The 13,231-nt window shown below is 47.5% G+C and overlaps 6 protein-coding genes across 6 annotated transcripts; 1 reads left to right on the top strand and 5 right to left on the bottom strand.

The window, feature by feature from the left end:
• Positions 1–164: 164 nt before the first annotated feature.
• AA0111_g12651 (hypothetical protein) lies at positions 165–1,930 on the top strand (the record flags this gene model as incomplete). Its single annotated transcript, XM_028646657.1, has 2 exons — positions 165–489; positions 534–1,930. The coding sequence occupies 2 exons, from the start codon at positions 165–167 to the stop codon at positions 1,928–1,930; spliced, it is 1,722 nt and encodes a 573-aa protein (XP_028499744.1).
• A 2,756-nt stretch (positions 1,931–4,686) lies between these two features.
• On the bottom strand, positions 4,687–5,634 carry AA0111_g12650 (hypothetical protein; the record flags this gene model as incomplete). The annotated part of the gene is made up of 1 exon (XM_028646656.1): positions 4,687–5,634. One exon carries the CDS (start codon positions 5,632–5,634, stop codon positions 4,687–4,689), a length of 948 nt encoding a protein of 315 aa, XP_028499747.1.
• Positions 5,635–6,945: 1,311 nt separating this feature from the next.
• On the bottom strand, positions 6,946–8,691 carry AA0111_g12649 (hypothetical protein; the record flags this gene model as incomplete). Its single annotated transcript, XM_028646654.1, has 1 exon — positions 6,946–8,691. One exon carries the CDS (start codon positions 8,689–8,691, stop codon positions 6,946–6,948), a length of 1,746 nt encoding a protein of 581 aa, XP_028499752.1.
• Positions 8,692–10,339: 1,648 nt separating this feature from the next.
• Positions 10,340–10,756, bottom strand: AA0111_g12648 (hypothetical protein; the record flags this gene model as incomplete). The annotated part of the gene is made up of 1 exon (XM_028646653.1): positions 10,340–10,756. One exon carries the CDS (start codon positions 10,754–10,756, stop codon positions 10,340–10,342), a length of 417 nt encoding a protein of 138 aa, XP_028499751.1.
• Positions 10,757–11,448: 692 nt separating this feature from the next.
• Positions 11,449–11,877, bottom strand: AA0111_g12647 (hypothetical protein; the record flags this gene model as incomplete). The annotated part of the gene is made up of 1 exon (XM_028646652.1): positions 11,449–11,877. One exon carries the CDS (start codon positions 11,875–11,877, stop codon positions 11,449–11,451), a length of 429 nt encoding a protein of 142 aa, XP_028499750.1.
• A 690-nt stretch (positions 11,878–12,567) lies between these two features.
• On the bottom strand, positions 12,568–12,981 carry AA0111_g12646 (hypothetical protein; the record flags this gene model as incomplete). Its single annotated transcript, XM_028646651.1, has 1 exon — positions 12,568–12,981. The coding sequence occupies one exon, from the start codon at positions 12,979–12,981 to the stop codon at positions 12,568–12,570; it is 414 nt and encodes a 137-aa protein (XP_028499749.1).
• Between the last annotated feature and the right edge of the window lie 250 nt (positions 12,982–13,231).

Below are 13,231 nucleotides of genomic sequence, written 5' to 3'. Positions count from 1 at the left end.
TCTCAGCTTGATCTCCGTCTCTCTTCCACCTCACTTCGAAAGTGTAGAGCAGGAAATTACTGCCACAGAGTGTACGAAAATATACATGAGCGACCCTCAACAGAACACTTATAAGTCTTGGTCGATACTGTCAGCGTCTCACGGAAGCAGCTACAGACGCCACTATGGCATCGACTCAGAATCAACGCGTGGAAAAGAAGATCTACGGTATCTTCATAGCAGAAGATCTCATCGATGACTCGACTGGCATCATTCCGATGAGAGGATTAAAGTCACCACTTAGCCTCAAAGATCGTTTCGCGAGGCGACTGTCGAAGATGCTGGATGCCGAGATGGACATACAACAGACAGACAACGGCAACGCGATGAAGATATTTCTCACGCGTAATCGAACAATTTCTCGAGTACGCGTTGGCCTGGATAATGAACTCCGCAAGTTCATGCGAGCCACGAAAGACGCGTTGAAATCGATTGCGAAGAACGCCGATGGTATGTTGAATCCAATTTCTTGAAATCATCACTAACATGTTCAGGTCCGCAGCATGTACTTCAGATCGCGTGCGATGACCTCTGGGACATGATCCTTATCTTCAACCGCAGTAAGATCGAAACGATCATTCAAAAGCTGCAGAAGACCTTGCAAGATTACCAGGAAACATTCGACGACCTCGTGACGAGGATGTTTGGCATTGATGATCCCGAATACAAAGACCAGCTATTGGATCGTGAGCTTGGCGATCGTATCATCTCACTCTCGCAACGAATCAACAGCTATGACCGTTCGATGAAGGAATTGAATGCGCTTGTACATCTCGCATCAGAAACGACAAGAGTGCTTCTACATCTGCAGGAACGGTTAAGGTCCATTCTCGAGAAGACACGGCTTGCCGATAAGTTATACGAGCTTATCTGCGCATTGGGGTTTCCCGAGCGAGTGCACAGTACTATGGTGAGGTCAGCTAGAGCCTCACAATCATTCGAGAACGTCAAGTTCCATTTGAGATCCAGCTCTCCAGGCAAGACTGTTTCCTTCGCGATCCCAATAGAGAGCTCGACGCAACCAAACGCAAAAAAACCCTTATTACCTCAACGACAAGAGAAGCCCAAACGTCGTTGTTATATCGAAAACAAGATTACAATGCCAGCAATAACTCCTACTCTTCACTTTCATCATCCTCAGCCAGCAATCTCTAGTCTCGGCCCTTTGATGACTGCCGTTCAGGTTTATCTTGCTCGAGAAGACAAAGGCCTCGCCCTTGTTCGCCTACAGCCTGCCACCAAGCAAGAGACCACACAACTTATCGGAACTATTTTACAAGGGAAGCTCCTCCCTATGCGTGCTAGCGCATGGTATGCCTTTGGATTCGTTACAACCAAAGATAAAGACCAAGAACAGCGGTTATCGGGCCTGTACAAGGCTCTACTACGCGAAGCAGACAATTCCGGAGTAATTTTCCATGAGCTGCAGACCGCCTTGGAGAAAAACACACTCGTCACACTCTTTGACAAGCACGGGTATGGACACTTCCGCCAGCTGTTCCCGTGTCTAGAGAGCTTCCTTACAACAACACCTCAGCAGCGCAGCACTGTCTGGCGACTCAGGCAGTTCTTGAAAGACCCCACCGATGATGAGCCTCCGGCCTGCCTACAGCGCGATTACGGCTTCAGATACTGCCGTCAGCGCGAGGAGGTGCTTCATCTTAAGGGGATCTATACTCACATGCTTCGCAAACTAGGTCCAAAGGATCTGCATACCGCTTGTATTCATGGTCGGCTTTTTGAGACGGCAGTGAAAGAGGGAGTGGAGATTGATTCGAAGGACAAGCGTTTCCTGAACAGTGATTATGGTTCCCCGTTCCTAGGGCTGGACAACGAGGGTGGGCTTGAGGTCTATCGTGGGCCTTTCTACCGAAGGAAATTAAAACTCTAGGTGAGACAGGCGGTTGACGTGTGGAGTGCGTGACCGAGGACTCTTGGAGATTCGCCTGATGAGCTTCCGGCGAAGAGCGTCGAGCACTCTTCGTATCCATGGCACAACTGTGCAGCATGCTGGACGCCGTGCGCATGGTAGGTTGGCCTTGGTTTTGGGCATACATGCTGCATTTTGGATTTACGGACGTCACTTGTGGCTTTTTTGCGAATGCGATTCTTATCAAAAGGCGGTGCGACATACTCTATGGCGAGACAACGGCATGGACATGCTTTTGAGCGATTTTTGTCTGGTTCTACCACTTTGTGTCTTTTCTCTCTCTCAAAAGTCCGGTTTGCAAACTAGTATGAAGCATTTGGGTCACTTGTGGGACCAGAATCGAAACTGTGGAAGCATGTAGTGTAATGCGTTCCATATACACTGTCTCTCGAACTCTTCCTGACGACTTTGACACCCGTAGCCCAACCAAACAAATCTTTTTTCATTCTCCTCCTATCCATGCACCTCCAACTTCCACGCGTCATCACCAATCCTTGTTACAGCGGAGTACACGTGACACTCAAGCCAAAGAAAGTATATATAAGATCCTCTTCTACACGCTACCTTCTTCTCCATCATATATCCATCTGCAAGATATTTCTCGAAAACAAAGCTCTTGTAGAAGTGGTCATGAAGATATTCTGAAAAGTACCGGATTTCCGTGATATGTGTCTCCCAGTCCTTTTCTTTTTCTCCAAAAATATCGATGGAAGAGTACATGTGAAGAGTAGAAACTGCATCCGCAGAACACGCATGCTAAAACGGGCACGCAAGAGAAACTTGAATCCGATCGAACAAACAAGAAAAAATCAGACTGGCCGCGGGCATACCTTGAGAAGCCCAAACCACGCAGATAAACCAGCCATGTCGTCCCTCGGTCCTCTCCAACCTTCTTATACCTCAAGCTTGCGACCGTTCTCATCATCTTTCTTCCTTCTATACGAGGCTCACATACCAAAAAATGACTACCACGACTTTATGCCTTGCTGGCCTGGGCCACCAAAAAACCTGAGTGCCCTTCACATGGCGTTCGCTCCCTCCTGTTCCACGGCGTCAAAACAAAGACATTACTTTGCGATGTCTTTGTGTGAAAGAGAATCACAGACATATCATTCTGTGTGGCTTTGATTGTGCGTTTGCTGGGATGCAAGTTCCGAAACTTGAGAGAAGAGACTATCATAGGGTTCGTCTACTGTGCGGGCTGCGTGGCTAGTTCTAGTATGCATGCTGGACGCATAAAACTTGGCTCAAGCGCGTGCGAGGTTCGTCACCCTACATGCTTGTCTCTTCTCTTCTATCAAAAGCGCAGCGAAGCATTCGCATGTTTGAATGCCAGATCATATCAACTCTACATCATGGCGCGCGTCTTCCCCGGACCAAATCAGTAATCGTACCATTCGATGTTGGTTCCAAAGAGATGAGGAAACGTGCCATTCGTGCGCCACTGAGCCCCAGTAATGACATCGATACAAAAATCCAAAAGTGACGACTGCTGTTCTCATGCACGTTGCGACCGAGTTGTACCTATACGCGACGGCAAGAGAAGACGACCCTCATCTGTACGGTGTAAATTCTTGTATAAAAGTCTTCATTCTGTACGCGTCCCTGCTTTCTCATGCTCATGACGCAGCTATGGGAGACTAAAATGGACTTTGCCTTGATGACATGTCGTGGCTCAAAAGCTGAACACAGATACTGTATGGTTGTGTACACTCGTCGCTCTTCTCGCGCATTCCAAAAAAAAAAGTGATATGACGATGCTATGGTGGAGTCGGCGCGTGCCTGTTAAGAAATCAGTCTATGAGATCGTGTTTGGTGGTCCGGTGTAGTGGCTATTGCTGCCTCGTGTTTTGGTCGCAGGGCGGCTTCAAATTACTTCAAGTTCGTGCTCGTACACCGCTATCCGTGGCACGGATTGACGGGTACAAGTGGTGTGACAAGACCACCTCGTTCCGCTATTTTCAAAAGAATTTGTTGACCACTGATGTGGTGCTCTTCAGTAGGTGTTGTTGACGCGTGAGGTACGCGCCTGGAGTGGTGATGATCGACATCATGATGTCAATCTGATGACGTAAAAATCTTAGAGTGGAAGTGACGCGTATCGATCGTTATTCTCTCATCCATTGTCGAGGCGAGCATCTTCCGACACATTGTTCGTGGTGATGCAGGCTGGTACCTTTCCAGTGTTTGTCACGATTTCGATGACATCGAGCAACACCTCGGTACATACAACAACGCGAAGCTCTACGCTCTTTGACTCATCATCCATCTCGAAGCACACTTCCACCAGTTCTCGTCCACTTTCCATACATAGCCTCAGCACTCAGTCACGCCTGCACATGCACGTTTGGTTCTTCATTTGTAGATTCAATCTTTCTATTCGGCTATGTACACTTACGCTACAACCAACTATGCCATTAACCTTGCTTTTATAAACACTTTTACTGTAAAAGAACTCGCATCTATAACCATCGCAAAACATCTACTCATATCAGAACATCCAAGCTATGAACAAAGAAGACTCGCTAGCGAATCGAGACTGAGCCAGAGTGAATACTACAAAGAAAGAATGAAGAGACAACGACCTGCCGTGTTCGCTCGTAGAACATTCACAAATCATCGAAAAACCGACAATACAGGCACCGCCAGAGGTCTGCAATAACCTGCTGACAAACTCCGAATTCATGTGTCAGGCACCGCGCATCTTCCTGTTTAATTTACTTCTTCTTAGGTCTCTTACCCTTATCTTCCTTTTGGCCGGAGATTGATGCAGTACTTTTGAGAGATTTCTTACCCTTGTCTTCCCTTATGCTGGAACTCGATGCAGAACTTCCGGTTGGACTCTTCGACGCAGCAACCGTCTTCTGGCTTGCAGAAGTCTTTCCTGCAGTAGTAGGAGCCTTTCCTGCAGTAGTAGGAGCCTTTCCTGCAGTAGTAGAGGCCTTTCCTGCAGTAGTAGAGGCCTTTCCTGCAGTAGTATGCTTTGAGGGGCCTATATGTTGGGTATGCGAGGCTGGGACGGGCTGAGGCGCATCAGTTGAGCGAGGTGGCGTATGCGTTGATGCCGCCGAGAAGTCAAAAACATCTGCCATAAAAGCACCACCGTCACCTGATCCCCTAGAACTTGCCTTCGATGCGGAACGACTACGTCGTTCGTCCCCCGTATCGCGACGGGCGGGGGACTGATTTGCAACTTGGGGTGAACTGCCGCCAGAACGGGGTGCTGGAGACTGCTCCCTAGAACGCATAGGGCTAGGGTCTGCGTACAGATCATCGTTGTCATAACGATCAAATACCCAATCGTGGGTGGTGGGATTTAAAGCATAATATTGTTGATCGTCATTTAGAGATAGTCTGCTTGCTGATAATGATGGGCTATTTATGATGGGTGGAGTCCTTGGGGGGTTGGAACCACCCGGGCTCTTGGTGATGGGTGGAGTGTTTGGGGGATTGGAACTACCAGGGCTGTCGTAACCTGGTGGATATGCTTTTACCGTCGGATGATTGTTGGGATTAATGAATTTGACTGGACGAATTGAATAACCTTCCCGCCGACCGTTGTGAGCGACTGTGAAGGATTTAAAATTGTCCGGAATTAAAACTGGTCCAAGTTGTTTCCTGGTTCGACGCAGGATCTCATCGTAGTTTTCTTGTACCCAGGGCATCCTCCTGCCATCAGCTGTTATCCCCTTGACATTATCGTCCTCTCTCAATGCCTCCGCCGCGTAAGATTCTATAAAGCTTGCTCTCTCTTCTGCTTTCCGCCATATATTCTGATCGGCAATTTCGTTGGCTAATTTGCGATACCGATTTCTTTTAGCCCACTCTGGACCTTTGTCTATCTTCTTAGAACTTCCACCTTTATCAATTTTTTTGCATTGTTCACAACCAGACACTATCTCGGTGGTGCCAGGTCTGACATCAAGTGAACTGTCGGGTTTTGTTCTATCGCTGCATCTTCCCCGACCATGGTCACACATTCTTCTTGCCTCTACGTGCTTGCGGGGGCACCGAAACCACTGCATATAGCACATCTTAGTTGTTGATCAATACAAGAGTTCGAGGGAACAGATCTATAGCTGGGGGCAATCGAATGATGAATGAGTATAGTCGTCTGTTGAGGGACCTGTAGTGAAGTCTTCGTATTTGGATATTCGAGGGCTGAATTAGGTCGGATTTGTACGCTTAGGCTACTGACCAGCAGTAATTTAATTGAGTATCAATGTGTTAGTAAATGAGGAAGCTTGTTGTTGTTGTCGTTGTCGTGTACACAAAAAAGGGTGCAGCAGGTCAAGGTATATATACTCGGTCATAACTAACAGACCGAGCTTTCGTCAATCTCTGAGTGTGACTTGGTAAACGTAAATCTATAGACGTGACTCGATATGTAACAAGGTCCGCGCTTGAAGGCCTGACAAACCACTTTGAGCCAGTGGATCAATCGCTACCGTTCGCACTGTCATCGTTCTTCACTAGAAATGTACAATCACTTTTATGTTAATGAGGCATGAGGCCTTTTACTTATATTACAGAAGATTAAACTCGATTCAAGTCTCCTCTTCATTGAATATGAATATCGCATAGCATAAGAAGGTCCTATGATGAGATAAGGCTCGCTAATACGACTATTGGCACAAGTCGCGTTAACACGAGACTATCATGTTAGAAGCATGATTCTCGTTGTACAACGAAATTGTAGAGATGATTGTTTTGATTACATACTATATATAGAGTTTTTAGATTTGACAAGGCTGTCTTTTTGGATTTTCGAGTTTGTAAAGAAGCATTATTCACATGGCAACTACAACAGCGAGAAAACATAAAAGGGTGCTAGATCCCCTTATGTAGACCACACTGGAACTGAGTAATATATGTAGATTTGGGGAAGTTCATTGCTAAGAGAAATAGAGGAAGTTCACCTAGCAGTCCGTTTACACCAATGCAACTATATGTCTGAGATGTCTTGCATGTTTCTCCTACGTGCCAGAACCAGGTTTCTTGGTCGGCTTCTTCTTCGAGTCCTGCTTACTGTTCTTCGGTTTGGAACTCGAGGCCGAATCTCCAGTACCACGTCTTGTTGGACCACCGGTAGAAAGACTTGCGGTGGGGTTGCTTACGGTAGTGCGTGCTTCAGTAGAGCGTCTTGGAATTCCGGCTGCTGGAACACTTGTAGTCTGTCTAGTGGCATTCGAAGTAGTCTGCGCGAATCGTCGTGGTTGACCTCCGATTTTTTGCTTTGCGGCACCAGTTGTAGACACACTTGACGTAGCTTTAGCTGCACCAGAGGCCGTATATTTTTTTGATTGCGTTTGATGAGCCTCTACTGCCCGTTGTTTTCCTGCAGCCGCCGTTTTGCCAGAACGGAGTGTTGAAGACTGCTCCCTAGTGTCTCGGGGTGGAGATTCAGCATAAATCTCGTCGTTCCCAGAGCGATTGACTGCCCAGTGGTGGGTAGTGAAATCTTGGTTCATCATATCATAGTATGCTTGGTCATTCGTGATAGGTGGAGTGTTTGGAGGATTGGAACTGCCTGAGCTATTATAACCTGGTGGATATTCTGCTACAGTCGGATATTTGTTAGGATTGATGACTTTTGCTGCCCGTTGCTTCCCTGCAGCCACCGTTGTGTCTCCGGTAGCAGGTAACTTTGAAGTGGTGTAAGGAACTGGCTTGGTAGCTACAGGTGCTTGCTGAGGCTGCAAGTTGCTTTGTATGTACGGCTGTCGTCGTGCAGCTTGCATGCGAGTTCGCATCTCTTCATTGTGCATGCGTTCTGCTTCTTGGTTCCTTTCCACAGTCCGAGCTTGCTCTCGTCGCTTAGTACGATCCGCCTCCCTCGTTAAATGCTCGCCTGGATGGTAGTCATTATCTGAAGAAGAAGAGTCATGTACACGAGCATCTAGGCTTGCATGAGTAGCCTTGGCTTTTCGCTTCGCTTTTCGCTTATCACTTTCTAGTTCCGAAGCACTGGGGCTTTTTTTTTCGGGGGTGCTCATGCCAGAGAAACCAGACCCGCCCTCGCTGTTGTAACCTGGAGGATAACGGTCTGGTATGTCTTCGAGTCTTCTACCCTCCTTGAGATTGATCGTTGTTTGAAAAGTTTTCTTGGCGGCCGAACCCTGAGCATGTGAATCATCAGACCTACTTGCACCACCAAGAGACACACCTTGGGTGGGGCGGCGTTTAAGACCTGGGGGTATTTGATCATCCTTGAATAGTTTTTGTAGATATTTTGCGGCGTGTTCCAATAGATCATGCTGGTCGGATGCTTTCATTTGTGTCCATTTTCCACTTGAGTTTTCGCGCTGCCTACGCTCATTAACCTCTATGGCTTGGTGCTCATACGCTGCTTCAAAGGCGCCTCGGGCTTCGGCGTTTTCCCATGTGTATATATTGGCAGCAGTTACGGCTTGTCGCCTGCTGTCTGCTTTTTTTTGTGCTGCCGTGCGAAGCCTGGTCGAAGACTTTTGCGGAGCTACAGTCGGTTGATGTTCTAAGTTCATTTCTCTCACAGCAGAGATCTTCGCATCTTCCCTTTCCTCTTGCGTCCAGGATTTCGGTACCAGAGTCGTCTTTTCGCCCTGTTCCCATTCTAGGTGCCTGGATCTCCTACCTTCAAATGCTCGTCGTAAGAACAAGGCCATAAACAAGTCCGCATCATTTTCATGGTGCCATTTATATTCAGAGGCGGCTGCACGTGCAGACTTCCTGTAGTGTTCCATTGCTGTTTTTGGGATATCCAAGCATTGTTTACATCCGCTTTCCGGTGATAGTAAAGGCGGCAGTTCTTCGATCTCATTTAGATTGAGGCAAAGATGGGCTTTTTCACAGTATGAAGTGAACGGAGCAAGCTCATGCCCGTTTGGGCATATGTATAACTGTTTTTGACACATATTATTGTGATGTACTGATGTCGGGAGAAGAGACCTTAGATGAGTGTTGATTTGTTGGTTCGAGGCTGGTACGGTTGTTTGACGAACTATCTCTCCGTCGTCCCTTGTATCCAAGTATTCGAGTGCTGTGTTCAACTATACACGTGAGACGGTTTTGTTTAGCAAAGGTACTGGCCAGCAGTCAATGATAGGAGTAATAGTATAATAATCGGTTCAAATAAGGTATTGTTGTTATCGTTGTCGCTATTCTATGGAAGAACGTATCAGAAAAACCCAGATTTTATATATCTTTTGAGCACGTAGAAACTGAAGGTTGGTGAATTTGCGTATGTGAATTGCCCTTGGTCAACGATCTGGCAGTTGACAATTAGCTAGAAAATTGACTGCAATCAAGCGTGAAGCCATCAAATCTCCATAAGAGATGTACTAAGTTTGTTGATGTGTAAACAAACTCGAAGGTATATGTGCGATCGCGCTGCTTGAAGCGTAGATCTCATTGAATCACCATCCTCGCGTACGGTCAACTGGATGTCGTTCGCAAGTCCTCGACTCATTGCGCTAGCGGATTTCGTGGCTCTCGATGACCATTTCCGCTGTTGTCTGCTCTTGGAAGCTCGCCGATAGGAACTTGAGTGACCTACCCACTCTGGTGGGCATGCTCATGGTCGCTTCGGTCGTGTAGGGGGTTAAGAAGCTTGACCCAGTTATCAGTCACTTCCTTGACTACAGTCCTGTCTGACATAGCGCGTAACGGTCCTCTTCATCTTTCAAGCAGTGAAGAACATTGATTGAGTGACTATGATAGTTGTGGGCGCAGTGCCGGTGAGTCTGATGGCGGCAATGGTGGTTGCTTCTAGAGAATTGAAATACTCAGCGACTCAGCGACTGAGGCGTCTTAGATACACTCTAGTCGGTAATTGGTTGGAAATTACAGAACGCAATGATGCGGGTGTATGACTGACCTGAAGCCTTGTATAATCAAGCAGCCAGCAAGCGTGTAATAATGACAGCTCAGCTGATTGCTAACAAAACAAGTGCTTACGACGGTTGACGTGGAAGGGTGGTGTTCCTAATAGCTTAGGCAGACGCGCCAATAGTATACTCCTATCAGTGCTGTAGTAAGCTGGCGGTGCGATGTTAAAAGAGGCAGTGACGATGGGGAGTGATGGTAGCGCGGAGTGAGAAAATTGCGGGCAGTCACAGGATGCCTCCTACCGTCGGAACGTCTCCAAACATCTCACATATCTACAAGCACATTGCGACAACAGAAGTTGAGCAATGATGGGCTAATACGATAATGTATGATTACAAGTATACTACTCATCTGCCAATCTGCTGTTGACACTACCATCGCTGCGAAAGCGGCCAACACTCCAAACTCGCAACCGCCCTATCCTTGAAACCATGGGTCAGACCAGGACACCCAAGCGTACTATCGACGTTAGTACATGCTCAAAGTATCTAGAACAGGACAGAATTACTTATAAAACTTGTTCCCGACACTCAAAACAAACTGCCCACCCTTACATTCGTTTCCCGAGAAAAGGATGCAATAGCCACCTGGATCAGGACCGATCGACTGAGGAAGGGCTCTAGGTGGAGCAAAAGTAATGCATGACGACAAGCCTGGATCAGGAGGTGAGTGCCACTCGCATTTTTCTGTGGCGGTAGGAGTGAAGTTTGGACCTGGACACGTATACACGCCGCCTGGCCGACCAATCTTGGCGTTGCATAGGGGGGACTGTGGATTTCCGTAAGTAACTAATTCGACCTTTGCGCGTGTGAATAGCGAGTTTCCAGTAGCTTCGGAAAGGGCAACGTTGTTGATAGGGGGCGTATCGATGGGAGTAGTAGCGGCGATCGCGAAGAAGACGGTGAGCGGCAGTGTTAGCATTTAATCAAATGTATAGATGTGAGCCCAGACAACCAAAAACGGGCTTTACTATCTACTTGGTGGTCGGCTCTCTGTAATGGCTCGCGTAGTGGTAGAAAATGGTAGAAAGAACTCGTGCAGTCGACGAACCCTGATATACGCCATTCCTGTGCGACAGTCGTGATGGAAGTAGAAGATGTCAGAGTCTTTACATCATCGACTAGAGTACCTTGAATACTATGATACAATTCTTCTGTCTATACAAATCACTGTCACAGAGATGGACGCCGAAGCGGCTTTGAAGTCTTTTAGAGCTGTATACAACTTGTTCGTTGTTAAAGAACCGTCGTATAGTGTGATGACTTACCACTGAGCCGTCTTGCATCCTTCTTCAAGAGATCGCAATAGAGTCACAGCTAAGGACTTCTTCCTGTAATCACTTCCCTACAAAGCAATCCAGTGCATTACTCGTCTAATATTTGATGACTAGGTCTAAGCCAGAACCTAGTCACCGCTTTACCAGTGGCCACTGGCTGAGCTTCAATCGCTAAGGTAGTGTCATCCCCATAACATTCCTCTCAGAAAAGCTTATCCAAACATCTGTTAATCTTTACTCAAAACTTGAACTCCTCATTAGATATGTACAAATCACCTCATCGTCCTGTTTCTATCCAACCCTCGCTTTCTTGCAAACCTTGCTCTACTCGCCGTCATCAGTTTTCATTCTTCACACATTTCATACTCTTCCACCACTCATTCTTCCCACCCATCTTCGAGATACCCGGACACATAAATGTTTGGAACACCCTCTTCTCCCAAATCTGCAAAGGCTCTCCCTTGCAGTCGTTCTCTTTGAACAACATGCAGTAGCCGCCTGGATCGGGACCAATAGAACGGGGCCGTTGGACAATGTCGGCAAAGTCAATACACGATTTCCCTTCGGTGTAGGCTTTGTATTTGCAGTTGCCGAGGAATCCTGTACCGAGACAGTATTTGACACCGCTGTTGCTGTCAATCACTCTGCCTTTACAGTTATCGCTTTCGGTGATTGGAATGTAGGGGCTTAGTGCAAAAGGAGGGCTTGTAAAAGACTTGGCTGTGACGAGACTGGCGAAGACGGTGAGAATGGTGGGAGGGCGCATTGTGTAGTCGTGTTTCAGATTTACTCGTGGCTACTACCAGGACTATGATGCAGATCCTATGGTAATGCGGTGTTGGTATCCGCATGTCTTGTTACTTGTGTTCTTATTGGATTGAGATTGCAGCTAGTGAGAAGGAAGGAACGAACGTGGAGCCAGCTTTAAATACACACCGCGTCGTTTGGATTGTGCAGCGAGTCTACATACGAAATCCAACGTCAAGTACCGTTAAATCAACGCATTACGTTGGGAAATCATGTTCGATGTGATTTGTTCGACTACTCGGATCGTTTGAACGTAGCCGCCTTCAATGTGAAGACGAGAGAAAGCTTAGTGCGACCCACGCACTTCACTAATCACAAGGAGGCAACTTCGAAAGGCATGGATGAAACACAGCCAAGAGTCACATCTGTTTGCGATGTTTCTTATCCCATACTCCAACATGCATCACGCCCATCCATTTCCTCATTGTCTTCACTTTAGAGTGAAGATAGTAAGGAGATACATTACGTGATGGTGGGAGAATTGATGTGCCAAAGCAGTCCCCATGTGTGATTCACATTATACTGGAGAAGAAACAATAAAAGAAATAGCTTGTATTTGACTCATATTTGAGCGGCAAACGTCATTTACATCGTGTGTCAATACCAGAACCCCCGTTCATAAAATAAAACACCATGTACCACCACCCCCTCATTTGAACCGACACTTCATACTAACCCACCACTCAGGCGTTCCCGAATCACTGATACCCGGACACTCCAACCTCTTATCACTTATCCCCTTCCAAATCTGCACCGCCTCTATCCGACACCCCTCCTCCTTGAACAACTCACACCACCCACTCGGATCCGGCCCAATAGACCGCGGCCGCTCCTCTACATTTCCGAAGCTGTAGCACCATTCCGAACCAGGCGTTGTTGGGTAGGCGCGCCACCCGCAGTTGCTCATGTTGTTATAGCCGTTGCAGAAGAAGACGCCGCCGTTTTCTGTGATGGTGGATTGGCAGTTCTGGGGACTGTAGGGGCTTGTGGCGTAGGGGAGGGCGGTGGTGAGGGCGGTGGGCTGAGCTGAGAGGGTGAGGGCAAGGAGGGTGAGTGGTAGCATTTGGAGGAGTGTATCTGTGATGAATACGTGTCAACGCGGTAAGCTAGACTTGTTGTTGCGCGATGAGTGGTAGAGTAAGAAGGAGGGCAACAATATGGATGAGCAATTTATGTGGGCGGGGGGGGGGGGGGGGGGGGGGGGGGGAGGGGGGGAAAGAATGGGGGGATGTGTGAGGGGGGGCGGGGAGGGAAACATCGGTGGAAAATGATCTGTTTTGCGGAAATGTGCAGACCCCGTACTCTATAAACAT

The sequence above is a fragment of the Alternaria arborescens genome, assembly GCF_004154835.1.
Source record: "Alternaria arborescens strain FERA 675 chromosome Unknown contig_94, whole genome shotgun sequence".
In the NCBI taxonomy this organism is placed as follows: domain Eukaryota; kingdom Fungi; phylum Ascomycota; class Dothideomycetes; order Pleosporales; family Pleosporaceae; genus Alternaria; species Alternaria arborescens.
Note: the sequence above shows the minus strand (reverse complement) of the source record. Positions and strands in the feature narration are given on the sequence as shown.